Below are 27,715 nucleotides of genomic sequence, written 5' to 3' on the forward strand. Positions count from 1 at the left end.
CAAGCAAATGGAAAACAAAAAAAGGCAGGGGTTGCAATCCTAGTCTCTGATAAAACAGACTTTAAACCAACAAAGATCAAAAGAGACAAAGAAGGCCAGTACATAATGGTAAAGGGATCAATTCAACAAGAAGAGCTAACTATCTTAAACATATATGCACCCAATACAGGAGCACACAGATTCATAAAGCAAGTCCTGAGTGACCTACAAAGAGACTTAGACTCCCACACATTAATAATGGGAGACTTTAACACCCCACTGTCAACATTAGACAGATCAACGAGACAGAAAGTTAACAAGGATACCCAGGAATTGAACTCAGCTCTGCACCAAGCAGACCTAATAGACATCTACAGAACTCTCCACCCCAAAACAACAGAATATACATTTTCTTCAGCACCACACCACACCTATTCCAAAATTGACCACATAGTTGGAAGTAAAGCTGTCCTCGGCAAATGTAAAAGAACAGAAATTATAACAAACTATCTCTCAGACCACAGTGCAATCAAACTAGAACTCGGGGTTAAGAAACTCACTCAAAACCGCTCAACTACATGGAAACTGAAAAACCTGCTCCTGAATGACTACTAGGTACATAAGGAAATGAAGGCAGAAATAAAGATGTTCTTTGAAACCAATGAGAACAAAGACACAACATACCAGAATCTCTGGGACACATTCAAAGCAGTGTGTAGAGGGAAATTTATAGCACTAAATGCCCACAAGAGAAAGCAGGAAAGATCCAAAATTGACACCCTAACATCACAATTAAGAGAACTAGAAAAGCAAGAGGAAACACATTCAAAAGCTAGCAGAAGGCAAGAAATAACTAAAATCAGACCAGAACTGAAGGAAATACAGACACAAAAAATCCTTCAAAAAATTAATGAATCCAGGAGCTGGTTTTCTCAAAGGATCAACAAAATTGATAGACTGCTAGCAAGACTAATAAAGAAAAAAAGACTTCTAATGATTGCCATTCTAACTGGTGTGAGATGGTATCTCATTGTAGTTTTGATTTGCATTTCTCTGATGGGCAGTGATGGTGAGCATTTTTTCATGTGTTTTTTGGCTGCATAAATGTCTTCTTTTGAAAAGAGTCTGTTCATGTCCTTCGCCCACTTTGCTGGAGAGGATGTGGAGAAATAGGAACACTTTTACACTGTTGGTGGGACTGTAAACTAGTTCAACCCTTGTGGAAGTCAGTGTGGTGATTCCTCAGGGATCTAGAACTAGAAATACCATTTGACCCAGCCATCCCATTACTGGGTATATACCCAAAGGACTATAAATCATGCTGCTATAAAGACACATGCACATGTATGTTTACTGTGGCACTATTCACAATAGCAAAGACTTGGAACCAACCCAAATGTCCAACAATGATAGACTGGATTAAGAAAATGTGGCACATATACACCATGGAATACTATGCAGCCATAAAAAAGGATGAGTTCCTGTCCTTTGTAGGGACATGGATGAAATTGGAAATCATCATTCTCAGTAAACTATCACAAGAACAAAAAACCAAACACCGCATATTCTTACTCATAGGTGGGAATTGAACAATGAGAACACATGGACACAAGAAGGGGAACATCACACTCTGGGGACTGTTGTGGGGTGGGCGGAGGGGGGAGGGATAGCTTTAGGAGATACACCTAATGCTAAATGATGAGTTAATGGGTGCAGCACACCAGCATGGTACATGTATACATATGTAACTAACCTGCACATAGTGCACATGTACCCTAAAACTTAAAGTATAATAATAATAAAATAAAAGAATTGCTTGTGGTTATAAAAATAATAAAAATGAGTTGTCTATAAAAAAAGAAAAAAGAGAGAAGAATCAAATCGACACAATAAAAAATGATAAAGGGGATATCACCACCAATCCCACAGAAATACAAACTACCATCAGAGAATACTACAAATACCTCTACACAAATATCTAGAAGAAATGGATAAATTCCTTGACACATACACCCTCCCAAGACTAAACCAGGAAGATGTTGAATCTCTGAATAGACCAATAACAGGCTCTGAAATTGTGGCAATAATCAATAGCTTACCAACCAAAAAGAATCCAGGACCAGATGGATTCACAGCCGAATTCTACCAGAGGTACAAGGAGGAACTGGTACCATTCCTTCTGAAACTATTCCAATCAATAGAAAAAAAGGGAATCCTCCCTAACTCATTTTATGAGGCCAGCATCATCCTGATACCAAAGCCGGGCAGAGACACAACAAAAAAAGAGAATTTTAGACCAATATCCTTGATGAACATTGATGCAAAAATCCTCAATAAAATACTGGCAAACCGAATCCAGCAGCACATCAAAAAGCTTAATCACCATGATCAAGTCAGTTTCATCCCTGGGATGCAAGGCTGGTTCAATATACACAAATCAATAAATGTAATCCAGTATATAAACAGAACCAATGACAAAAACCACATGATTATCTCAATAGATGCAGAAAAGGCCTTTGACAAAATTCAACAACCCTTCATGCTAAAAACTCTCAATAAATTAGGTATTAATGGGACGTATCTCAAAATAATAAGAGCTATCTATGACAAACCCACAGCCAATATCATATTGAATGGGCAAAAACTGGAAGCATTCCCTTTGAAAACTGGCACAAGACAGGGATGCCCTCTCTCACCACTCCTATTCAACATAGTGTTGGAAGTTCTGGCCAGGGCAATTAGGCAGGAGAAGGAAATAAAGAGTATTCAATTAGGAAAAGAGGAAGTCAAATTGTCCCTGTTTGCAGATGACATGATTGTATATCTAGCCCCATCATCTCAGCCCCAAATCTCCTTAAGCTGATAGGCAACTTCAGCAAAGTCTCAGGATACAAAATCAATGTACAAAAATCACAAGCATTCTTATACACCAATAACAGACAGAGAGCCAAATCATGAGGGAACACCCATTCACAATTGCTTCAAAGAGAATAAAATACCTAGGAATCCAACTTACAAGAGACGTGAAGGACCTCTTCAAGGAGAACTAGAAACCACTGCTCAATGAAAAGAGGATACAAAGAAATGGAAGAACATTCCATGCTCATGGATAGGAAGAATCAATATCGTGAAAATGGCCATACTGCCCAAGGTATTTTATAGATTCAATGCCATCCCCATCAAGCTACCAATGACTTTCTTCACAGAACTGGAAAAAACTACTTTAAACTTCATATGGAACCAAAAAAGAGCCCGCATCGCCAAGTCAATCCTAAGCCAAAAGTACAAAGCTGGAGGCATCACACTACCTGACTTCAAACTATACTGCAAGGCTACAATAACCAAAACAGCATGGTACTGGTACCAAAACAGAGATATAGACCAATGGAACAGAACAGAGCCCTCAGAAATAATGCCGCATATCTACAACTATCTGATCTTTGACAAACCTGAGAAAAACAAGCAATGGGGAAAGGATTCCCTATTTAATAAACAGTGCTGGGAAAACTGGATAGCCATATGTAGAAAGCTGATACTGGATCCCTTCCTTACACGTCATACAAAAATCAATTCAAGATGGATTAAAGACTTAAATGTTAGACCTAAAACCATAAAAACCCTAGCAGAAAACCTAGGCAATACCATTCAGGACATAGGCATGGGCAAGGACTTCGTGTCTAAGACACCAAAAGCAATGGCAACAAAAGCCAAAATTGACAAATGGGATCTAATTAAACTAAAGAGCTTCTGCACAGCAAAAGAAACTACCATCAGAGTGAACAGGCAACCTACAAAATGGGAGAAAACTTTCACAACCTACTCATCTGACAAAGGGCTAATATCCAGAATCTACAATGAACTCAAACAAATTTACAAGAAAAAAACAAACAACTCCATCAAAAAGTGGGTGAAGGACATGAACAGACACTTCTCAAAAGAAGACATTTATGCAGCCAAAAAACACATGAAAAAATGCTCACCACCACTGGCCATCAGAGAAATGCAAATCAAAACCACAATGAGATACCATCTCACACCAGTTAGAATGGCAATCATTAAAAAGTCAGGAAACAACAGGTGCTGGAGAGGATGTGGAGAAATAGGAACACTTTTACACTGTTGGCGGGACTGTAAACTAGATCAACCATTGTGGAAGTCAGTGTGGCGATTCCTCAGGGATCTAGAACTAGAAATACCATTTGACCCAGCCATCCCATTACTGGGTATTTACCCAAAGGACTATAAATCATGCTGCTATAAAGACACATGCACACATATGTTTATTGCGGCACTATTCACAATAGCAAAGACTTGGAACCAACCCAAATGTCCAACAATGATAGACTGGATTAAGAAAATGTGGCACATATACACCATGGAATACTATGCAGCCATAAAAAATGATGAGTTCATGTCCTTTGTAGGGACATGGATGAAATTGGAAATCATCATTCTCAGTAAACTATCGCAAGGACAAACAATCAAACACTGCAGGTTCGCACTCATAGGTGGGAATTGAACAATGAGAACACCTGGACACAGGAAGGGGAACATCACACTCTGGGGACTGTTGTGGGGTGGGGGGAGGGGGGAGGGATAGCATTAGGAGATATACCTAATGCTAAATGACAAGTTAATGGGTGCAGCACACCAGCATGGCACATGTATACATATGTAACAAACCTGTACATTGTGCACATGTACCCTAAAACTTAAAGTACAATAATAATAAAATAAAATTTAAAAAAAGATAGCATGAGTAGAAAAAAAAAAAGAAGAGGGAAGCCACAAGTGACTAATATCATAAATGAAAGAGGGGTCATCACTACTGATTCTGTGGACATCAAAAGAATGATAAACAAATACCATAAACAACTCTATGCCCACAAGTTTGATAGCTTAGATGAAATGAACCTATTCCTTGAAAAGCTCAATCTGCCAAAACTCACATAAAGTGAAATAGATAATTTGAATAGGCCTATACCTACTAAAGAAACTCAATTAATAATTAATAATCTTCCACAAAAGAAAACACCAGGCCCAGATGGGTTCATTAGTGAATTCTGTCAATCATTTAAGAAAAAAAATGATAACAATTATCTGCAGTCTTCTCTAGAAAACAGATGAAAAGGGAACCATTCCTAATTCATATACTTGCTGACTTGTTCCATGAGGCCAGAATTGCCCTAATTCTAAAACCAATGACATTAAAAGAAAGGAAAACTACAGAACAATATCCCTCATGAACATAAATGCAAAAATTCTCAATAAATATTAGCAACTTAAATTTTTGTTTAAAGGTATAATCATGTATAGAAAGAATTATAGTCCGTGGCCAAGTGAGATTTATTCCAGGCATGAAAATCTGGTTAAATATTTAAAAATCAATTAATATAATCTATCACACAAACAAGATAAAGAAGGAAAATCATGTGATTTTTCCATCAATGGACACAGGAAAAGCATTTAACAAAATTCAGTATCCATTTATAATAAAAACTCAGCAAACTGGAAACAGAGAGAAACTGCCTCAACTTGATTAACATCATCTAAAAAAACCATACAGTTAACCTCATATTTAATGGCAAGAAATTAGGTGCTTTTGTCCTAAGACTGGGAACAAGGTAAAGATGTCCTCTCTCGCCACTGCCATTCAACACTGAACTAGATGTCTTAGATAATTTAACAGGACAAGAAAAGTAAATAAAAAGTTTATACATTGGAAAAGATGAAATAAAAATGTCTTTGTTAATAAATTTGTAATTGTCTATGTTAAAATCTGAAAGAATAGACAAGAAAAATAAAAACAAACAAAAAAGAAACTTCCAGACCTAGTAGGCAAAAAAATGGCAACATTGCAGAATAGAAGGTTAATATACAAAAGTCAGTTGTTTTTTTCCAGCAATTACCAAGTTGAGATTGAAATTAAAAACACAATACCATTTATGTGAACACCAAAAAATGAAACTTAGGTGTAAATCTAACAAAATATATACAAGATCTATAGAAGAAGACTACAAAACTGATGAAAAAAAAAAGCAAATATCTAAATAAATGAAGAGATGTTCCATGTTCATGAATAAGAAGACTTAATATTGTTAAGATGTCTATTCTGCCCAACGTGATCTATAAATTCAATACGATTCCAATCAAAGTCCCAACAAGATATTTTATCAATATAAACAGACTCCAAAATCATATGGAAAGGCAAGAGACACAGAATAACCAATGCAATATTAAAGAAAAAGAGCAAGTTTGAACAACCAACACTACCTGATTTTAAGACTTACTATAAAGCTTCATAATCAAGACAGCATGGTATTGGTAAAAGAATCAACAAGTAGATTGATGAAACAGAACAGAGAGCCCAGAAATAGACATACAAAAAGATAGTCAACTAGTCTTTGACAAACGAGCAAAGGCATTGAGAGATAGCCTTTTCAAGAATGGCTGTCTTAGTTGAAAGAGTGGTTGAATATGCACATGCAAAAAAAAAAAAAAAACTTAATGTAGACCTTATGCCTTTCACAAAAACCAACTCAGTTTAGATCATAGATATAATATAATGCTCAATACTATTATATAAAACAACTAGAAGATAACATAGGAGAAGATTTAAGGGACCTAGTGTTTGTCTATGAGTTTTTAGATACAACACCAGAAGCATAATCCATGAAAAATGATTGAAATGTTGGACATTATGAAAATCTACAACTTTGCAAAGGACACTGTTTAAGAGAATGAAAAGACAGCCCTCAGAATGGGAGAAAATATCTGCAAAATATATATTTCATAAAGGATTTGTATCCAAATATGTACAAAGAACTCTTAAAACTCAACAACAAGAAAACAACTCATTTCAAAAACGGCCAAAAGATCTGAATAAACACTTCACCAAGAATATGGCAAGTAAACAGATACAAGCTCAAAATCATATGCCATTAGGGAATTGCAAATTAAAACAACAGTGAGACAACACTACACATCTATTAGATAATCACTAAAATTCAAAAAAAACTGAAAATACCAATGGCTGATGAGGACGAATATTAACAGGAACTTTCATTCACTGCTGCTGGGAATTCAAAATAGTACAGTCACTTTGGAAGATAATTTAGCAGTTTCTTACAAAACTAAGCATGGTCTTACCATACAACCCAGCAATTGTAAGGCTATGTATTTACTCAGTTGAGTTGACAACTTATATCCACAGAAGAATGTTTATAGTAGCTTTATTCATAATCACCAAAAACTGGAAGCAAACAAGAGGTTCCTCAAAAGCTGAATGGATAAGCTGCGGTACATCCATTAAATGGGATATTATTCAGTGATATAACAAAATGTGCTATCCAGCCATGAAAAGACATGGAGGAATCTTAAATGCCCATTGCTAAGTGAAAGAAGCCAGTCTGAAAAAGCTACATACTAAATGATTCAACTATATTACATTCTCAAAAAGGCAAAACTGTAGAAGAGCAAGAAACAAGTGTTGCCAGAGATTTGGAGTAGGAAAGAGATGAATAGATAAAAGCAGTGGATTTTTTAGGACAGTGAAACCCTTCTGATATTATAATGGTGGGTACATAACATTATGCAATGGTCAAAACCCATAGACCTGTCCAACACAGAGTGAACCTTAATATAAACAATGGACTTTAGTTAATGATAATATATCCATATTGGTTCATCAATTTTAACAAATGAACTACAAGATGTTAATGACAAGGAAAAGTATATAGATGGGAGGGAGTCATAGGGAAACCCTCTGTGTTGTTTGCAATTTTTTGTAAATATAAAATTGTTCTGAAAAATAAAGTCTATTTTCTTAAAGTCAGTCCAGGGATCCTCCTTTATATGAATACAATCTGGCATTTTGCTAAGTAAAATTTCTCTGTTTCCAGCATTTAAGTCTCACTTCTCTGTGCAAGATTTTCTTTAGTTTTATATTTCCTAGGTCATTTCTGTCAGAATTAAGGGGTGGGGTAGTGAGAATTCAGACATATGTCCTCAAGCTGCCATCTGTTCTCCAAATGGTATCCCATATGTTGTTGATGTGTAGAGTTTTCATTGTTGACATTTACGAATTGACTATAATTGTACTTTGATTTCCTTCTTGACTCGAGTTAATTATGAGGGTGTTTAAATTTCCAAGTGGTATTTTTTGAAAAAACATGTTACTAATTTCTGCTTCATTGCTCATTGTTTTAAATATGTGATTTGCGTAAGTCTTACTTTTTAGAGCTATTGAGAGGGTTTTTTTTCTTGGTAGTTTAGTATATTGCCAATTTTTGAAATGTCTAGATATTTTATAGCAATGTGTATTATTCTTATGTTATGAAGTCTATTTTTTTCTATCAGTATATTTTTGTTTATTCTTCTGTAAAACTTTGAATGGTTTCATTATATATTTAGAGTTATGTTACTTGTTACATATAACTTTGTGAATATCCTATTGCCATCATGTGTTGTATCTTTTATCAGTATAAATAATCCTTTATCACATGAAATGCTGTTTGCTTTGAATTTAATTTGTCTAATAGCAGTGTTGTAATGAATGCCTTCTTTAATTTTTACTTTCTTGATATACCTTTGACCATCCCTCTATTTCCACACTTAGATATCTAAGTCATGTGGTTTAAAATTTTTCTCTTTTAAACAGCATAGAATTAGATTCTAGGGAAGTTTTAAAATAAGTTATTTTCTTAATGAAAGACCTTAAGTCATTCCCATGTATTGCGACAAATAGTGTTTTGGTTTGGTGTAATTTCAGTTACCTCATTTTAGTCTTTCTATATTAAGGGTTTTTTGTTTGTTTCTTGCTATTTACTTGTTTTTTCTTTTTATTTGATTATCAATTGTGGTAGGCTTGAAAAAAGCTCCCCACCCCTGCCCCCCACCACCACCGCCACAAAATCCGTATCGTAATCCCTGGAACCTGCGATGTTACCTTATATAAGAAAAGGGAACTTCACAAATGTAATCAAATTAAAGATCTTAAAACTGGGAGATTATTCTGGTTTATCCCAGTGATTCCCACATTTAATCATAACAGGGTGGTAGAAGGGAGTGTGACACACAGACAGAAGAGGAAAAGGCAGAGCTTGGGCCGATATGGTCCCACGCCAAGGACTGCTGGCAGTCACCTGAAGCCAGAAGAGGCAAGGGGCAGATTCTCCCCTAGAGTCTCTGGAGGACTCATGGGCTTGCCAAACTTTTATTTTTGCCCAGTAGAACTAATTTTGGACTTCTGGTCTCCAGAGCTGTGTGAGAATAAATTTATGTTGTTTTAAGCCATCAAGTAATTTGTTACAGCCACCATAGGAAACTAATTAAAATTTCTCCATTTTTATTTTACTCTATCATAGCTTATCTTTAACTTTTAGCTTTAATATATCTCTATCAAGGTTAAAAAACAAAAGAGATACCAAAAATACATAACAAAATTGAACATGATGTCTTTCTTTGTACTCTGTCCCTTCACTCAACTCCCTTAAGTTTTTCCTGAAATGTTCCATAGTCATATTTATAATTATTTTGTAAGCATTTCATGTGTTTCTAACTTCATTGCTTACCATAGTTGTTATTATTCTATGCTCTTCCCTCTTCTTGAATTCTTAATTTTAATTCAATTCTCAATTAGCTGAAGTATGCCAGGAAGACTAGAAAATGTTATATTTTCTTCCTTCTTATATATCTGAGAAAATTGTTCTGTGCCTTGGCACAGAAATCATATTTACAAAGTTCTTGAATCACAATTTTTTTTCAAAACTCTGAACATGTTGTTATACTGTTTTCTGGCATTACTTTTTGTGGGAAAGAGGTATGATAATTTAAGATGCATTTCTTTTAGGTAACCTTTATTTTTTTTTACCCTGCCTTAAATGCCTGAAGATGGTTAATCTCTGAAATTAAATACTCTTTTGATTGTATCTCAGTGTCAGCATCTTTTTATCAACATTGACTGCTCTTCTGGACACTCCTGTTTATGGCTCTTCCTCCTGCTCCAGATTCTGAACTGTGCCTGTCACCTCCCTCAAGACAGCCACAGAGCCCCAAGATCCTTATAACCTCACCATGATGTTCCACTCCACAGGGTTCTGCCATTGTGTGCTTTCTTTTTCATCCTTCTCTGATGCCACCTCCTCCTCTGTTTGTTGCCAGCCTTAATAATGCTAAATTCATGGATCACAGGTAGAAACCCCAGTTTTATCTAAGTAGACGATCGATTTTTTTTTTTCTTAAACCTAGTCTTCCATTTTTCTCTTTCTCTATTTATCACCTTTTCCCAAGAGATAATTTTTTCTTATAGTTTTCAGGGGAGCCTTCAATTTCTTTTTTTAAACCTTTTTTCTAACTTTTATTTTAAGTTGAGGGGTACATGTACAGGTTTGTTATACAGGTAAACTTGTGTCATGGGGGTTTGTTGTACAGATTATTTCATCACCCAGGTATTAAGCTTCATATTCATTAGTTATTTTTCCTGATCCTAATCCTCCTCCCACCCTACACCCTCCTATAGGCCCCAGTGTGTTTTGTTCCCCTCTATGTATCTGTGTGTTCTCATCAGTTAGCTTCCACTTATAAGTGAGAATATACAGTATTTTATTCTCTGTTCTTGCATTAGTTTGCTGAAGATAACTCCCTCCATCCATGTCCATCCATGTGCCTGCAAAGCACATTATCTCATTCTTTCTTATGAGCCTTCAATTTCTAATCATTCCTCAGAACTTCCTCCCTATGGTGGCTTTCACAACATTAGTGCTGAGATGCATTTGTAGAAATAACAAATCATAAAGAACCACAATGTGCTTGATTGTTATTTGTCTGAGCCAGAGAAAGAACAAAATGGCACGAATTCAGAACAAAGATAACTGCCAAGAAGAAAGTGAAGTAAATGCTCTCCATTAGACTTCAATCTACAAGTTACTCTTCTACTCCCTCTGGATTTGATCCTAATGTTACACAGTGGAGATACGGCCAGATTCTTGATAGAAATGAGGCTCCAAGTTACCTGAAAAATGTCCACCTTGATCATCCCTTCAAATATATTTCATTTAATCACATTCTAAATATGCTGTTCACATAAGAGAAATTAACTTCTTAAATCCCAATTTCCCTTTCTGCTAATTATGCAAAAAAAAGATTGTACACAGATAATTAAAAGGTGTGGGTAAAGTTAATAAAAGAGACAGTGGGAAGGAAGAGGAGACCCAGATCCTGAGCCTAATGAAGTGGATGAAAAAGGGGAGCTCTCTGATGGTGTCAGTGCTGATGATGATAAATGATTCAACACCGCACATAGGCTCCCTAAAACCGGAACCCTTCTATCATCTCTTGACTCCCACTGATAAAAAGCAAATGAACTTTTGTTTCTAATTATTCTGGAATGTCAATTGTGGCAGAGAAAATTAGTTTAGCTTTAAAAGTCAATTACAAACAAATGTACCATGCAAATGTCAAGGACTGATCCTGAAATATGGAGTTTCCAAGAGGCCAAGGGAATAAGTGAGCAAGAAAGAACTGAAGCATTGCCACTCATCATGGCCAGCAGTATAAATTCTAGCACCAGGAACCAAACTCTGCTTCCTGGTGTGGAGATGAAAAGGGAGAGTTCCCTGGTCCATCCATCACATCACAGGGGTATGGCTCTCTGTTCAGCTTCCTCAAGCTCAAACTCCTTATAGGAGGGGGAGCATGCAGAAGGGTAGGTGCAGGAGCCAGGGCAAGTGCATTGAACTCCGGCCCCACAGTAGTGTCTGGGGTGGGTGCCTGTGACTCTTGAAGCCCCAGTGTTATAGTGCTGTTTTAACTCCGCCATCTGCAGATGGCTTAAGTGGTAACCAGCTCAGTGCCCTCTTGGTACCCACGTCCTTGTCCATAGTCCAGGAAGAGTCAGGTCACACACAGACTTGAAGGATGAATGCAGGAGTTTTATTGAGTGGTGGAGGTGGTTCTCAGCGGGATGGATGGGGAACTGGAAGGGGGATGGAGTGGGAAGATGATCTTCCCCTGCAGTTTGGCTGTCCAGGGCCATTCTCCTGTCTGATTGTCCCCAGCTGAACTCCTCTTAGTGTTCAGACCCTCCTTCTCTTCTCTCCTTCTCTGCCATGCTGTTCTGCCATTCGTCTGCTCATCTCCTCCTGGAGCCTGGGATTTGGGGTTTATATGGGTACAAGATAGGGGCATGCAGCTGGCCAAAAGGCAACTTTTTGGGCACAAAAACAGGAATACCTGTTCTCATTTAGGACCACTGGTTTCCAGGCTTGAGGGTGGGGTCTTTGCTGGGAAACTGCCCTCTTTCACCCAGTATTTCCCTTTCTCTTGTCCATGTAAGAGAGTTATTTCCCTTCCTAACCCAACACTCACCCCTTCTTTGGTTCACCTCTCAGATTTCTAAATAACACAAGGTGCTATTCTTTCCATTATGTGCCTTCCCTCACCTCTCTGAAGTCATAAGCTTCCTCTCATTTCTGTCTTTAGGTTGTGCTGCTCTACGCCTCTACCTACGTCCTGGTGTCCCTCAGCATAGACAGATACCATGCCATCGTCTACCCCATGAAGTTCCTTCAAGGAGGTGAGCTGGCTTTACCAGGTGCTCTTTCATAAAGAACTGTCCTTGAGTGAGGGTAGGATCATTTTCACTAATATTTTACTATTAATAATAGTGATCTTCCTCCTCTTTCCTTCTCTTTCTTCTCCTCTCTTCATTCTCCTCTTCCACCTCTTTCCTCACTTCATGGGTCTGATTGTCTAAAAAGATGTATAAAAGAAAACTTAGATGCCTGGAAAAATGCCGATGGTTCCCATGGACAGCCCAGAGCCACTAAGGAAGGTGGGTGGCTGACCCACTTTGTGACCATTCAGCTTGATGCTGATGCTTCCGTCTTTTTCCTCTAGAGCAGTGTTGACATGCATACCTGTCCAAAGAAATGAACTCTCCCACACTAACTTCTCATTTTCCAGAAACAAACACATTGTCCTCCTTATCCAAAACCATAGAAATAATTGGAAAGATGTTTTTAATTGATCATCATATTGGGAAAAAAAAAATAAGGAAACTCTCCTTGATCCAGAAATGGCTAGGGATCCCTAAGAAAAGGAAGCAGATGGGTCAGAGGGGAGGCTGAGACCACACAGCCCACAAAACCCCTAGGAGATGCTGAAGTGGGATGGGAGGCCTTAAGAGCACTTCCTGAACAAGCTGCATCAATGTGGAGTGCAGGAGAGGACCCGAGGCAACTGACAAGGTGATTTCTGAAGTACAACACAGAGGATTAATCACAGCAAGTTTCCCTGGATTTGAAGAGGCAGAGAGGGGCCCTGGGGAGCAGTAATGCCCTAGAGGAAGGGTGAGTACATATTCACAAGACTAGCTGCCTACTGCTCTGCCCACAATCAGAGACCACTCTCCTCCACACACCCTGAAAGCAAATACAAAGCCAGTGTTTAGCAACCTGTTGTCCCTTCCTCCAGATAACTTCGAAAACTGATAAAGAACCTAACAAAAAATCTTAACCACAAAAATGAGTGCAATCAAATATTATTTAAAAAGTGACAAAATCCAAACTGTAGAAAACAGATAATACCTTTAAAATCTCATTCCACACAATTTGGATCTAGGGAAGCAAATTTAATAGAAGTAGCAGAATTTTAGGATAAATATAATTAACGTCATCAAGGATCTACAAGAAGTGGAGTAAAATAGGGTAATTTCTTTTTTTTTTTTTTTTTTTTTGAGACAGAGTCTCGCTCTGTCACCCAGCCTGGAGTGCAGTGGCGCGATCTCCGCTCACTGCAAGCTCCGCCTCCCGGGTTCACGCCATTCTCCTGCCTCAGCCTCCCGAGTAGCTGGGACTACAGGCGCCCGCCACCACGCCCGGCTAATTTTTTTGTATTTTTAGTAGAGACGGGGTTTCACCATGTTAGCCAGGATGGTCTCGATCTCCTGACCTCGTGATCCGCCCGCCTCGGCCTCCCAAAGTGCTGGGATTACAGGCGTGAGCCACCGCGCCCGGCCGGTAATTTCATTTACTATTGACAGGGGTATAAGTAAACACATCTTATTGAAATATAGAATGTGCAGCCCTTTGATATGACTTCTTGGTATCTGCTCTGGAGAAACACCCACACATGCGCATGTATACATATGTGATGTATATTGTGGCATTGCCTACAATAGCAGGAATTCATTGCTAACCTTGGTGTGTCTCAGTGGAGGAATGGCTAACTAGTCTATGGAAGAAGTTTCAGTACCTTATGTTTATTGATTGCATACTAGGTGTCATTCATGATTCTAACTGATTTATACATATTAAATATTTTAATATTCATAATATCTCTGTGAGGTGGGCTCTATTACTATCTGCATTTTACAGGTAAGGCAATTGTTGTTCCAAGAGTGAAAGTAATTTGCCCAAGGTCACAGCTAGTAAGTGCAGGAACAGGATTTGAACCCATACAGTCTGGGTCTAGCTCCAGCGCCCTCAAATGCTATATAGCCTGCCTCTCGATGTGGAAGTGGAAGAGCCATGGGCAGTAATATGCATCAACATGAACATATCCATATTGTATGCTGAGTGACAAAAACAATATGCACAAAAATCCATGTGAACGATAACATTAAAGTCAAAAACTCAAAACAATGCTAGATATTGTGTACAGAAAGATAGAGAGGAGCAGAAAGAGAGAACACACAAAAGAAACCCCAGGAAAAATAAAAAACTATTTGCAAAAACACACAAAACTTGACATTTGACCTCACTTCTAGTTATGGGAGTTAGACCAGTGGTGTGACCACCACAGGAACTTATACGCAAGGCAGTAATTTTTACATGAAGAACATATCAATGTGTTGTGTGCAATTAAAATTAATTTATTTTGATCATGCTTGTTATGCCTACTGTACAGCATAAGACATATGAGTAACAATACTAAATTGTATACTTAAGAATTTGCTGGGGATCTGTTCCAAGATGGCCAAATAGGAACAGCTCTGGTCTGCAGCTCCCAGCATGATTGATGCAGAAGACAGGTGATTTCTGCATTTCCAACTGAGGTGCCTGGTTCATCTCATTGGGACTGGTTGGACAGTGGGTACAGCCCACGGAGGGTGAGCCAAAGCAGGGCAGGGCATTGCCTCACCTGGGAAGCACAAGGGGTTGGGGGATATCCCTTTCCTAGCCAAGGGAAGCTGGGATACACTGCACCTGGGACACTCCTGCCAAATACTGCGCTTTTCCCAAGGATTTAGAAACCAGCAGACAAGGAGATTCTCTCCCATGCCTGGCTCAGCAGGTCTGGAGCCTTGCTCACTGCTAGTACAGCAGTCTGAAATTGAACTGCGAGGCAGTAGCCTGGCTAGGGGAGGAGCATCCACTATTGCTGAGGCATTAGTAGGTAAACAAAGTGGCCTGGCAGCTCAAACTGGGTGGAGCCCACTGCAGCTCAGCAAGGCCTACTGCCTCTGTAGGCTCCACCTCTGCGGGCAGGACATAGCTGAACAAAAGGCAGCAGACAGCTTCTGCAGACTTAAACGTCCCTGTTTGACAGCTCTGAAGAGCACAGTGGTTCTTCCAGCGTGGCGTTTGAACTCTGAGAATGGACAGACTGCCTCCTCAAGTGGGTCCCTGACACCTGTGTATGCTAACTGGGGGACATCTCCCAGTAGGGGCCAACAGACACCTCCTATAGGTGGGTGCCCCTCTGGGACAAAGCTTCCAGAGGAAGGATCAGGCAGCAATGTTTGCTGTTCTGCAATATTTGATGTTCACAGCCTCTGCTAGTGATACCCAGGCAAACAGGGTCTGGAGTGGATCTCCAGTAAACTCCAACAGATCTGCAGCTGAGGGACCTGACTGTTACAAGGGAAACTAACAAACAGAAAGGAATAGCACCAACATCAACAAAAAGGACATCTACACCAAAACCCCATCTGTAGGTCACCAATATCAAAGACCAAAGGTAGATAAAACCACAAAGATGGGGAGAAACCAGAGTGGAAAAGCTGAAAATTCTAAAAATCAGAGTGCCTCTTCTCCTCCAAAGGATTGCAACTCCCTGCCAGCAATGGAACAAAGCTGGACAGAGAATGACTTTGACGAGTTGACAGAAGTAGGCTTCAGAAGGTCGGTAATAACAAACTACTCCTCCGAGCTAAAGGAGCATGTTCAAACCCATTGCAAGGAAGCTAAAAACCTTGAAAAAAGGTTAGACGAATGGCTAACTAGAATAAACAGTGTAAAGAAGACCTTAAAGGACCTGAAGGAGCTGAAAACCATGGCACGAGAACTTCGTGAGGCATGCACAAGCTTCAATAGCCAATTCAATCAAGTGGAAGAAAGGGTGCCAGTGATTGAAGATCAAATTAATGAAATAAAGCGAGAAGACATGGTTAGAGAAAAAAGATTAAAAAGAAACAAAGCCTCCAAGAAATATGGTACTATGTGAAAAGACCAAATCTACATTTGATTGGTGTACCTGAAACTGATCGGGCGAACGGAACCAAGCTGGAAAACACTCTTCATGATATTATCCAGAACTTCCCCAACATAGCAAGGCAGGCCAACATTCAAATTCAGGAAATACAGAGAACACCATAAAGATACTCCTCGAGAATAGCAACCCCAAGACACGTAATTGTCAGATTCACCAAGGTTAAAATGAAGGAAAAAATGTTAACAGCAGCCAGAAAGGTCAGGTTACCCACAAAGGGAAGCCCATCAGACTAACAGCAGATCTCTTGGCAGAAACCCTACAAGCCAGAAGAGAGTGGGGGCCAATATTCAACATTCTTAAAGAGAAGAATTTTCAATCCAGAATTCCATATCCAGCCAAACTAAGTTTCATAAGTGAAGGAGAAATAAAATCCTTTACAGAAAAACAAATGCTGAGAGATTTTGTCACCACCAGGCCTGCCTTACAAGAGCTCCTGAAGGAAGCACTAAATATGGAAAGGAACAACCAGTACCAGCCGCTGCAAAAACATGCCAAATTGTAAAGACCATTGATGCTAGGAAGAAACTGCATCAACTAACGGGCAAAATAACCAGCTAACATCATAATGATAGGATCAAATTCACATATAACAATATTAACCTTAAATGTAAATGGGCTAAATGCTCCAATTAAAAGACACAGACTGGCAAATTGGATAAAGAGTCAGGACCCGTCAGTGTGCTGTATTCAGGAGACTCATCACATGTGCAGAGATACAAATAGGCTCAAAATAAAGGGATGGAGGAAGATCTACCAAGAAAATGGAAAGCAAAAAAAAGCAGGGGTTGCAATCCCAGTCTCTGATAAAACAGACTTTAAACCAACAAAGATCAAAAGAGTCAAAGAAGGCCATTACATAATGGTAAAGGGATCAATTCAACAAGAAGAGCCCAACTATCCTAAATATATATGCACCCAACACAGGAGCACCCAGATTCATAAAGCAAGTCCTTAGAGACCTACGGAGAGACTTAGACTCCAACACAATAATAATGGGAGACTTTAACACCCCACTGTCAATATTAGACAGATCAACGAGACAGAAGGTTAACAAGGATATTCAGGACTTGAACTCAGCTCAGCACCAAGCAGACTTAATAGACATCTACAGAACTCTCCACCCCAAAACAACAGAATATACATTCTTTTCAGCACCACATTGCACTTATTCCAAAATTGACTACATAATTGGAAGTAAAGCTCTCCTCAGCAAGTGTAAAAGAACAGCAATCACAACCAACTGTCTCTCAGACCACAGTGCTATCAAATTAGACCGCAGGATTAAGAAACTCACTCAAAACCACACAACTACATGGAAACTGAATAACCTGCTCCTGAATGACTACTGGGTACATAGTGAAATGAAGGCAGAAATAAAGATGTTCTTTGAAACCAATAAGAACAAAGACACTATGTACCAGATTCTCTGGGACACATTTAAAGTAGTGTGTAGAGGGAAATTTATAGCACTAAATGCCCACAAGAGAAAGCAGGACAGATCTAAAATTGACACCCTAACATCACAATTAAAAGAACTAGAGAAGCAAGAGCAAACAAATTCAAAAGCTAGCAGAAGGCAAGAAATAACTAAGATCAGAGCAGAACTGAAGGAAATAGAGACACAAAAACCCTTCGAAAAATCAATGAATCCAGGAGCTGGTTTTCTGAAAAGATCAACAAAATTGATAGACTGCTAGCAAGACTAATAAAGAAGAAAAGAGAGAAGAATCAAATAGATGCAATAAAAAATAATAACGTGGATATCACTACCAATCCCGCAGAAATACAAACTACCATCAGAGAATACTATAAACACCTCTATGCAAATAAACTAGAAAATCTAGAAGAAATGGGTAAATTCCTGGACACATACACCCTCCCAAGACTAAACCAGGAAGAAGTTGAATCTCTGAATAGACCATTAACAGGCTCCAAAATTGAGGCAATAATTAATAGCCTACCAACCAAAAAAAGTCCAGGACCAGACCAATTCACAACTGAATTCTACCAAAGGTACAAAGAGGAGTTGGTACCATTCCTTCTGAAACTATTCCAATCAACAGAAAAAGAGGGAATCCTCCCTAACTCATTTTATAAGGCCAGCATCATCCTGATACCAAAGCCTGGCAGAGACAAAACAAAAAAAGAGAATTTTAGACCAATATCCCTGATGAACATTGATGCAAAAATCCTCAATAAAGTACTGGCAAACTGAATCCAGCAGCACATCAAAAAGCTTATCCACCATGATCAAGTTGGCTTCATCCCCGGGATGGAAGGCTGGTTCAACATATGCAAATTGATAAACCTAATCCATCACATAAACAGAACCAATGACAAAAATCACATGATTATCTCAATAGATACAAAAAAGGCCTTCAACAAAATCCAACGCCCTTCATGCTAAAAAATGTCAATAAACTAGGTATTGATTGAACATATCTCAAAATAATAAGAGCTATTTATGACAAACTCACATCCAATATCATACTGAATGGGCAAAAACTGGAAGCACTCCCTTTGAAAACTGGCACAAGACAAGGATGCCCTCTCTCACCACTCCTATTCAACATAGTGTTGGAAGTTCTGGCCAGGGCAATCAGGCAAAAGAAAGCAATAAAGGTTATTCAATTAGGAAAAGAAGAAGTCAAATTGTCCCTATTTGTAGATGACATGATTGTATATTTAGAAAACCCCATTGTCTCAGCCCAAAATCTCCTAAAGTTGATAAGCAACTTCAGCAAAGTCTCAGGATACAAAATCAATGCGCAAAAATCACAAGCATTCCTATACACGAATAAGAGACACACAGAGAGCCAAATCATGAGTGAATTCCCATTCATAATTGCTACAAAGAGAATAAAATACCTAAGAATCCAACTTACAAGGGATGTGAAGGACCTTTTCAAGGAGAACTACAAACCACTGCTCAAGGAAATAAAAGAAGACACAAACAAATGGAAGAACATTCCATGCTCATGGATAGGAAGAATCCATATAGTGAAAATGGCCATACTGCCCAAGGTATTTCATAGATTCAGTGCCGTCCCCATCAAGCTACCAATGACTTTCTTCGCAGAATTGGAAAAAACTACTTTAAAGTTCATATGGAGCCATAAAAGAGCCTGCATTGCCAAGACTATCCTAAGCAAAAAGAACAAAGCTGGAGACATCAAGCTACCTGACTTCAAACTATAGTACAAGGCCACAGTAACCAAAACAGCAAGGTGCTTGTACCAAAACAGAGATATAGACCAATGGAACAGAACAGAGCCCTCAGACATAACACCACACTTCTACAACCATCTGATCTTTGACAAACCTGAGAAAACAAGCAATGGGGAAAGGATTCCCTATTTAATAAACGGTGCTGGGAAACCTGGCTAGCCATATGGAGAAAGCTGACACTGGATCCCTTCCTTACACCTTATACCAAAATTAACTCAAGATGGATTAAAGACTTAAATGTTAAACCTAAAACCATAAAAACCCTAGAAGAAAACCTAGGCAATACCATTCAGGACATAGGCATGGGCAAGGACTCCATGACTAAAACACCAAAAGCAATGGCAACAAAAGCCAAAATTGACAAATGGGATCTAATTAAACTAAAGAGCTTCTGCACAGCAAAAGAAACTACCATCAGAGTGAACGGGCAGCCTACAGAATGGGAGAAAATTTTTGCAATCTACCCATCTGACAAAGGGCTAATATCCAGAATCTACAAAGAACTCAAACAAATTTACAAGAAAAAAAACAACCCCATCAAAAAGTGGGCAAAGGATATGAACAGACACTTCTGAAAAGAAGACATCTATGCAGCCAACAGACACATGAAAAAATGCTCATCATCACTGATCATCAGAGAAATGCAAATCAAAACCACAATGAGATACCATCACATGCCAATTAGAATGGTGATCATTAAAAAGTCAGGAAACAACAGGTGCTGGAGAGGATGTGGAGAAATAGGAACACTTTTACACTGTTGGTGGGAGTGTACATTAGTTCAACCATTGTGGAACACAGTGTGGCGATTCCTCAAGGATCTAGAACTAGAAATACTATTTGACCCAGCAATCTTATTACTGGTATATACCCAAAGGATTATAAATCATGCTACTATAAAGACACATGCACACGTATGTTTATTGCTATTGTGGCACTATTCACAATAGCAAAGACTTGGAACCAACCCAAATGTCCATCAATGATAGACTGGATTAAGAAAATATGGCACATATACACCATGGAATACTATGCAGCCATAAAAAGGATGAGTTTGTGTCCTTTGCAGGGACATGGATGAAGCTAGAAACCATCATCCTCAGCAAACTATCACAAAGACAGAAAACCAAACACTGCATGTTCTCACTCATAGGTGGGAATGGAACAACGAAAACACTTGGACACAGAGTGGGGAACATCAGACACAGGGGCCTGTGGGGGAGTGAGGGGCTGGGGGAGGGATAGCATTAGCAGAAATACCTAATGTAAATGACAAGTTGATGGGCGCAGCAAACCAACATGGCACATGTATACCTATGTATCCAACCTGCACATTGTTCACATGTACCCTAGAACTTAATGTATAATGATAATTTTAAAAAAAGAATTTGCTAACAAGATAAACCTTATGTTAAGTGCTCTTGCCACAAAAGGAAAAAACTAAACAAAACAATACTAAAGGGGGACAGGAAGAAGCCTTTGGAGGTGATGGATACATTTATGGCATTGCTTGTAATGATGGTTACAGAATGTATACATATCTCCAGACACATTAAGTGGTATGCATTGAATATTTATAGCTTTTTATATGCCAATTATAAATCAATAAAGTGGTTTAGAAGTTAATTTTAAAAATAGAAAGTATACTTGTTTCCTGGGTTTCTTCTCGGTCATTTGGTGTGTCTGTTTTGTGAAGGGTTGAGACCTGTACCAAGCTTTCTGGGCACTGTGAAGCCCTAGTTATTATGATAGGGGAGGCAGGAAATTGATGAGGCAGGGGAGATAGGAGAGACATTTCATGACATAGGTATGAAAAATGTGTCAATGAAGCATCAAATTCTGTAAAATATTTGTAGAGATTTATTCTGAGTGAAATATCAGTGACAATGGACAAAGCCCTCAGGAGGTCATGAGAATATGTGCCCAAGGTGGTCAGGGTGCAGCTTGGTTTTATACATTTTAGGGCGACATGAGCCTTCAATCGAACACATTTAAGAAATACATAGGGTTGGTCCGAAATGGCAGGGTTGGGTAGGGGGGGATGGGGTGGGCGAAGCTTCCAGATTATAGTTAGATTTAAATTTTTTCTGGTTGACAATTGGTTGAGTTTATCTAAAGACCTGGGATCAACAGAAAGGAATGTCTGAGTTAAGATAAAGAATTGTGGAGACCAAACTTCTTATTTGCAGAGGAAACTTTAGGTTTCCTCTTCAGGGAGACTATGTTGTAAAATGTTTCTCATCAGACTTAAAGTCTGTGTTGATGTTAACGCTGGAGAGGTATAATGAGACACACCTGAACCCGCACTGCCCATCATGGCTTGGAACAGCCTCTCAGATTAAATCTTAAAGGAGCCTTGGCTGAGGAGGAAATCCATTCAGATGGTTGGGGGGCCTTATAACTTTATTTTCGGTTTACATTCATGGATTTGTGATACACTTTTTTTTTTTTTAGACAGAGTCTCACTCTGTCGCCCGGGCTGGAGCGCAGTGGCGCGATCTCAGCTCACTGCAACTTCTGCCTCCCAGGTTCAAGTGATTCTTGTGCCTCAGCCTCCCGAGTAGCTGGGATTACAGGTGTGCATCACCACGCCTGCCTAATTTTTGTATTTTAGTAGAGATGGGGTTTCACCGTGTTGGCCAGGCTGGTCTCAAACTCCTGGGCTCAAGCAATCCACCTTGGCCTTCCAAAGTGCTGGGATTATAGGCATGAGACACTGCACCTGGCCCGTGATACACTTATTTATCCATCTATTTGTTTATGCCTAGCCGACTTTAGAAAGGGTTGAACGTGGTGGACAAAAGGACATCGATGCCAAAGTATTTTAAGATGAAGAAATATAAGTGAAGGAAAAATAAGTATAGGAAATTGCAGGAGGGAAGTCCCAGGAAACTTGTTAGAGGTACAGACTTGAGACCCATAGCCAGAGGGTGACATGATGAATTACATGTTTCACCATATTCACTAGGTTAAAAAATTAGCTGTTTGCTCGCGGAAAATATGTCTAGTTCTGGGAGACACTGTGTAATATCATCAATAGTGTCCTAAATTATCAGAAAGGCAGCAATTAATACTATAGTGCTTTTCTAAAGATGTAAAACAACTTACTCCCTCACTACAAAATTAAGAGAGGCTCAACATAAGGTGCTTGGAAAATCCTCATCATCAATAGCTTCTGGGAAAGATGAAAGCTTAGAAACACATTAGCCAGCTCCCTTCCTCTGCCCAGTCCCAACGAAAGTCACTGAAGAAATGTAAAAACAGGGGGAGACCTGCATCTGGAATGAGAGCCAAGGAAAGAAGCCATCCAAATACCAGAAACTTCTAAGAATTCCCAGCACACGAGGGAGCAGATGAAACACGGAAGCCAAGTGTATAATGTATAATTCAGCCCCCGGGAGAACTCCCTGGCCTTGTAGAGGATGAACTGATACTCACAAGTTTATAGGGTGAGGGCAGCCGGTGAGAACGCGACACGAGAGGTTCCAGGAAGCCCAACGCGGGAGTCATTTTAGTACCGCAGCTTGTCAGAATTTAAGGGCAGCTGAGAGGCAGGGTTCGGAGTTTATGCGGCTCAGCTGAGAGAAAGCCGTAGAAAGAAGAGATTCCCCGAGAGTGGCAGGGCTCTCTGGGAGAGTCATGGAGCAGGGAGAAACCAGGAGGGAGTCAAATGTAGCTGTGCAGGCACAAGGCAATGGCCGCTTAACTGAGCGGAGGCCATATTTTATTTATTTTTTACTGCTATTTACTGAAGCAGTATTTTTCTTAGCCAGCAACTCCAGAAAAGTTGACAATTTTAAAGCTCTTCACCAAAAATGAATATGAGAATAATTAGAAAAATATCAAAATAATAAAGAGAAATATGCAGTGTTATATTAAAATGTAATATAAAACTTTGATAATAATACTGGAACCAGAATAACACATATAAATCATACAAAATTTCAAATCAGTTGGCAAAAAATGAATTAGTATACGGTGTTGAAATAGCTGTCTGGCCTTTTTTCAGAATATTAGATCACCACCCACCATAGCTAATAACAAAGTAAATTTTAGTTGGATTGAAAAAACTAACACTTCAAACATAAAAGGAGTAAAAGAATATTTGGGTAACACCTTCATAATTTCAGTGAGGGAAAGGCCTTTCCAGGAACCATATCAAAAGCAGAAGCAAGAAGGAAAATATAGTTTTTTTACTACATAAAAATTTAAATTATTTATGTAAATAATAAATATCCATAAACGAACTTAAAAAGCAAAATTATAAATGGAAAATATTTTTATGTAACAGGCAAAGAAAAATATCCTTTTTATAAAGAAGTCTGGCAAAGAAATAAAAACATTCTAATTGAGTAAATGGGCAAAGGGCATGAACAGACTAACAAGAAACAAAGAAACATAAATGAGACCAGGTGCTGTGGCCCACGCGGGTAATCCCAGCACTTCGGGAGGCTGAGGTGGGTGGATCACTTGAGGTCACAAGTTTGAGACCAGCCTGGCCAACATAGTGAAACCCTGTCTCTACTAAAAAAATACAAAAATTAGCTGGGCATGGTGGCACGCACCTGTAATCCCAGCTACTCAAGAGGCTGAGGCACAAGAATCGCTTGAACCTGGGAGGCAGAGGTTGCGGTGAGTGGAGATGGCACCACTGCACTCTAGCCCTCTAGCGTTGGCAACAGAGCAAGACTTCGCCAAAAAAGAAAAAAACAGAAAAAACAAACAAACAAACAAAAACACCATAAATGAATAGAAAATGTATAGAAATGTTCATTTTGACTACGAATTAAAGAATTGCAAAATTGAACATTTGGATACAAAATTTTACCAACCACATAACAAGATTAAAAGGAAGAATTATCCAACTATTAGGAGAGTATAAGGAAATTGGTACTGTTGTTGTTACAGTGAGAGCCATAAATAGTAGGCACTTTTGAGGGAAATGTAACAATATTTGTCAAAAGTTTATAAATCTTCTGTTTCTAAGAGTTTATCCTAAGGAATAACAAGAACTGAGAAAAATAGATGAATATAAATTATTTATAATAAAAAATGGAAAACAACTTAGATAATAATCGGCTATTGATAAAATTGGAGTACGGTATAACCATCGGAAAAAATATTATTCATCAGTGCTTTTCCAATTGCACTTCCCACAGTGACCCCCAGAGGGCTCATTTTGCTGGCCTGCTCCAGGGCAGATCTGGGAGCTGCTGGCTGTCTCAGTTTCAACCAAAGATACCTGAGCTTTCAACACTTTCCTATACTGGGTTCGAGATAAAATTATATTTGAAGAAAGGATCTTACTACCTGAAAAAAAACGCCACTTGCACAAGTTCATATTTCTTAACAGGAAAAGATGGTCATAACAGGCTTTTCAGAGGAAAAAAATTAGGTTACAAGGTAGCATCTGTATCATGATCTCATTTCTAAATGTGTAATCTATGTATTATATATGCATGCGTTATCAAAATTTAAGCTTGATGTTTCTGGTTGGTGCCACTATGGATTTTTTTCCTTTTCGCTTATTTTTATTTGCTAGTGTTTCCATAATCAATGTGTGTAACTTATATGATTTTATAAAAAGGTAAATGAGTTACATGGAAAAGAGGAAGGCTAAGCAGCAGAGAAGTACAGAAATGGACAAGAGCACATGGAAGAGGGAGTCTGACTTTCTGGGGGTGAGAAACATGAGACAGTCTACCTTATATGCAAACCTGCATTTCATCTGTTCGATCCTGGATCCTTCAGCCCTGAGAAGTCACTCTTCGTGGCAAATGGGCTCAGCTGCCTGGAAGGCCATCAGTCTCCCTGCTGTGGCAGCTGTGTCACAGCCTAAGAGAGTGGGGCTTTCACAGTGTAGCCCCAGCACCAGTATGAGAAAAACAGCTCCAAGCCTATACCCTGCTGGGCCTTTGGGGAAACATCTTTGGAGACCTTGGTAGAATTGATTCTAAAGTATGATTCTATACTCTCTTCCCTGTCCATCCCTCTCAAAAGTGAATGCACTGTTCATCCATCAAGTGGAAACTTTGTGGGGCCCAGGAGTCACACGTTGCCCTTAAGAGTGCCCTGGGACCTATAGAAGAAGATGACATTAGAATTCTAACCATTGAAAGAACAAGAGCACAGGGGGCAGCTACTAATGTCACCCAGGACCATAGAAACCCATCAGGCTTCACACCCCCACCATCAGGAAGAACCCCCTCCAGTCCTATTACCTGCCCTCTTCATCCCACCCTGCTTCTTTCCTAATCTGAACTCCCACTGCTTCTCTCCACGCCTGGTTTTTCTCTAATCCTTTAGGGACCAGCTCCCCTATGCCATCAAACTCCTAATGGGAGGCTCCCTCCACCTCCTGCCTCCTGAGGTGGCTGATTCCCTTAAGACATCTCAAGAGGATGCTCCTCAACCTTCGTTTTTAGGTACCTCATGGCCTGGTGGTGGTGAAGACATTTTCCTACCTTTCTAGACCACCTCCAGGCCATTTCTCCTTCAGTATTGCATACGCATGCCCGCTCTGTTTCTCTGATGCTCATGCTATCAGTCTAGACTACCTTCTACAACACCTCCCCATATGTCTGTGCCCATATGGCCACAGCCCTCATCCAGTGAAGATGTTGACACTATTCTCAGTCTCTCACCTTTCATACTGTCCTAATCACAGGTACTCGATGTCTACATAAACTAGTCTAGTGAGAGGGCTTCACATGATGACTCACAGAGCTTGATATGTTCCCTGCATTTGAGAGCATTGTGGACCAATGACTACATCACTCCTGAGAATGTTGAAGAGAAGCTGGTTGGCGCTGTGGTCCTAGCCCAGGGGGCTGATGTAAAACCTGCATCATGAAGTTTGCCTGAGGCTGTGTTAAAAAAGATCCTGCCCCAGACATTTCTGCCAGAGAAAGAGGCCTCCCTGGAGGTCACCAGGGAGGGTGGAAGGTCACTGCCCAAGTCAAGGAAGTGGCCACCAGCAAGACCGCACAGGAGAATTTCCAAATGACCCAGAAAAGTTCCTCAGGGGACCAAGAATCAGCTTTGGATGCAGCCAGGCACAGAGAGCACAAAGCCCTCTGATGACAGCAGCAGTCAAGCAAGAACTCTGTCTTCTTCCTCCTCCTGGTTCCCTGTACCCCAGCTCCAGAGAGACCCCAATGTGGATAGCAACCTGGGGGAAGAGGAGGAATAGCAGACAAGGATAGAAAGCAGAAGGGCTGGTACCTCTGCTGGACTTCCTACTTGAAGCAAGCCCACCTAGGGAGAAAAGACTTAACTTGAAATCTTCTTGGGAATTTGGGGGTTTTTTATTGTTATCTAGGATTTTAATTACTAATTTTCATGTAATTATTAAATTGACCAATGTTTACCACTTAATGTGTCAGTCACCTATGAGTCATCACTAACATCAAGGGACTCGAGTTTCCAAATGCAGGCAGGAAAACCTCTCCCCCTGTCCCCAGTGGATTACCGGTTGCATGTAAGGAACAGGAAAGACCTTAATCAGATTGCTATTATAATTCTACCCCAAGACTCCTGCTTGCTCAGTGGGCCAATAACAACTCTTTTCTACATGAGTCTAATATCTCTTTTCAGTGCGTACAATTCAGGAAGAACAGAACCCTAAATATTATTCTCCTAAATATTTTGGGTTTGGATTTTAATAGAGTCCCTAGTTTCCTCTAGATTTTTCTCACTTCTTGTAGCTCGACCACAGTCAACACACTGTCGAACAACACCACCTGACTCTACATTCCAACCCCACCCAAAGACACACACCTGCTTTCCAAGTTGAAAGTAGGGGAGCAGGGTGGCCTCTTATTTCTGGAAGAAGGTCCCAGAGCCAATGAGCACAGAAAGCCCAGCTAGGTGAGGGATTAAGACGAGAGTTTCAACAACAGCTTGACAGAAAGCATCACATCATAACAACGGGTGTATTTTAAAGGTACTTGCTTATGTATTAATTGTCTCTCTCCAGTCCCATCATAACCTGCTGAGGTGGCCAGAGCAGGTA

The 27,715-nt window shown here is 39.5% G+C and overlaps 1 protein-coding gene across 2 annotated transcripts in view; it reads left to right on the plus strand.

The window, feature by feature from the left end:
- NPSR1 (neuropeptide S receptor 1) overlaps positions 1–27,715 on the plus strand; it is a 221,313-nt gene that overhangs the window by 142,072 nt on the left and 51,526 nt on the right. For both annotated transcript variants that reach the window (XM_004045301.4, XM_004045300.5), the window contains exon 4: positions 12,460–12,553. In XM_004045301.4, coding sequence (XP_004045349.2) covers positions 12,460–12,553 — 94 coding nt within the window. The remainder of the gene's footprint in view (positions 1–12,459; positions 12,554–27,715) is intronic.

Source organism: Gorilla gorilla, chromosome 6 (genome assembly GCF_029281585.2).
Source record: "Gorilla gorilla gorilla isolate KB3781 chromosome 6, NHGRI_mGorGor1-v2.1_pri, whole genome shotgun sequence".
NCBI classification, from domain to species: Eukaryota; Metazoa; Chordata; class Mammalia; order Primates; family Hominidae; genus Gorilla; species Gorilla gorilla.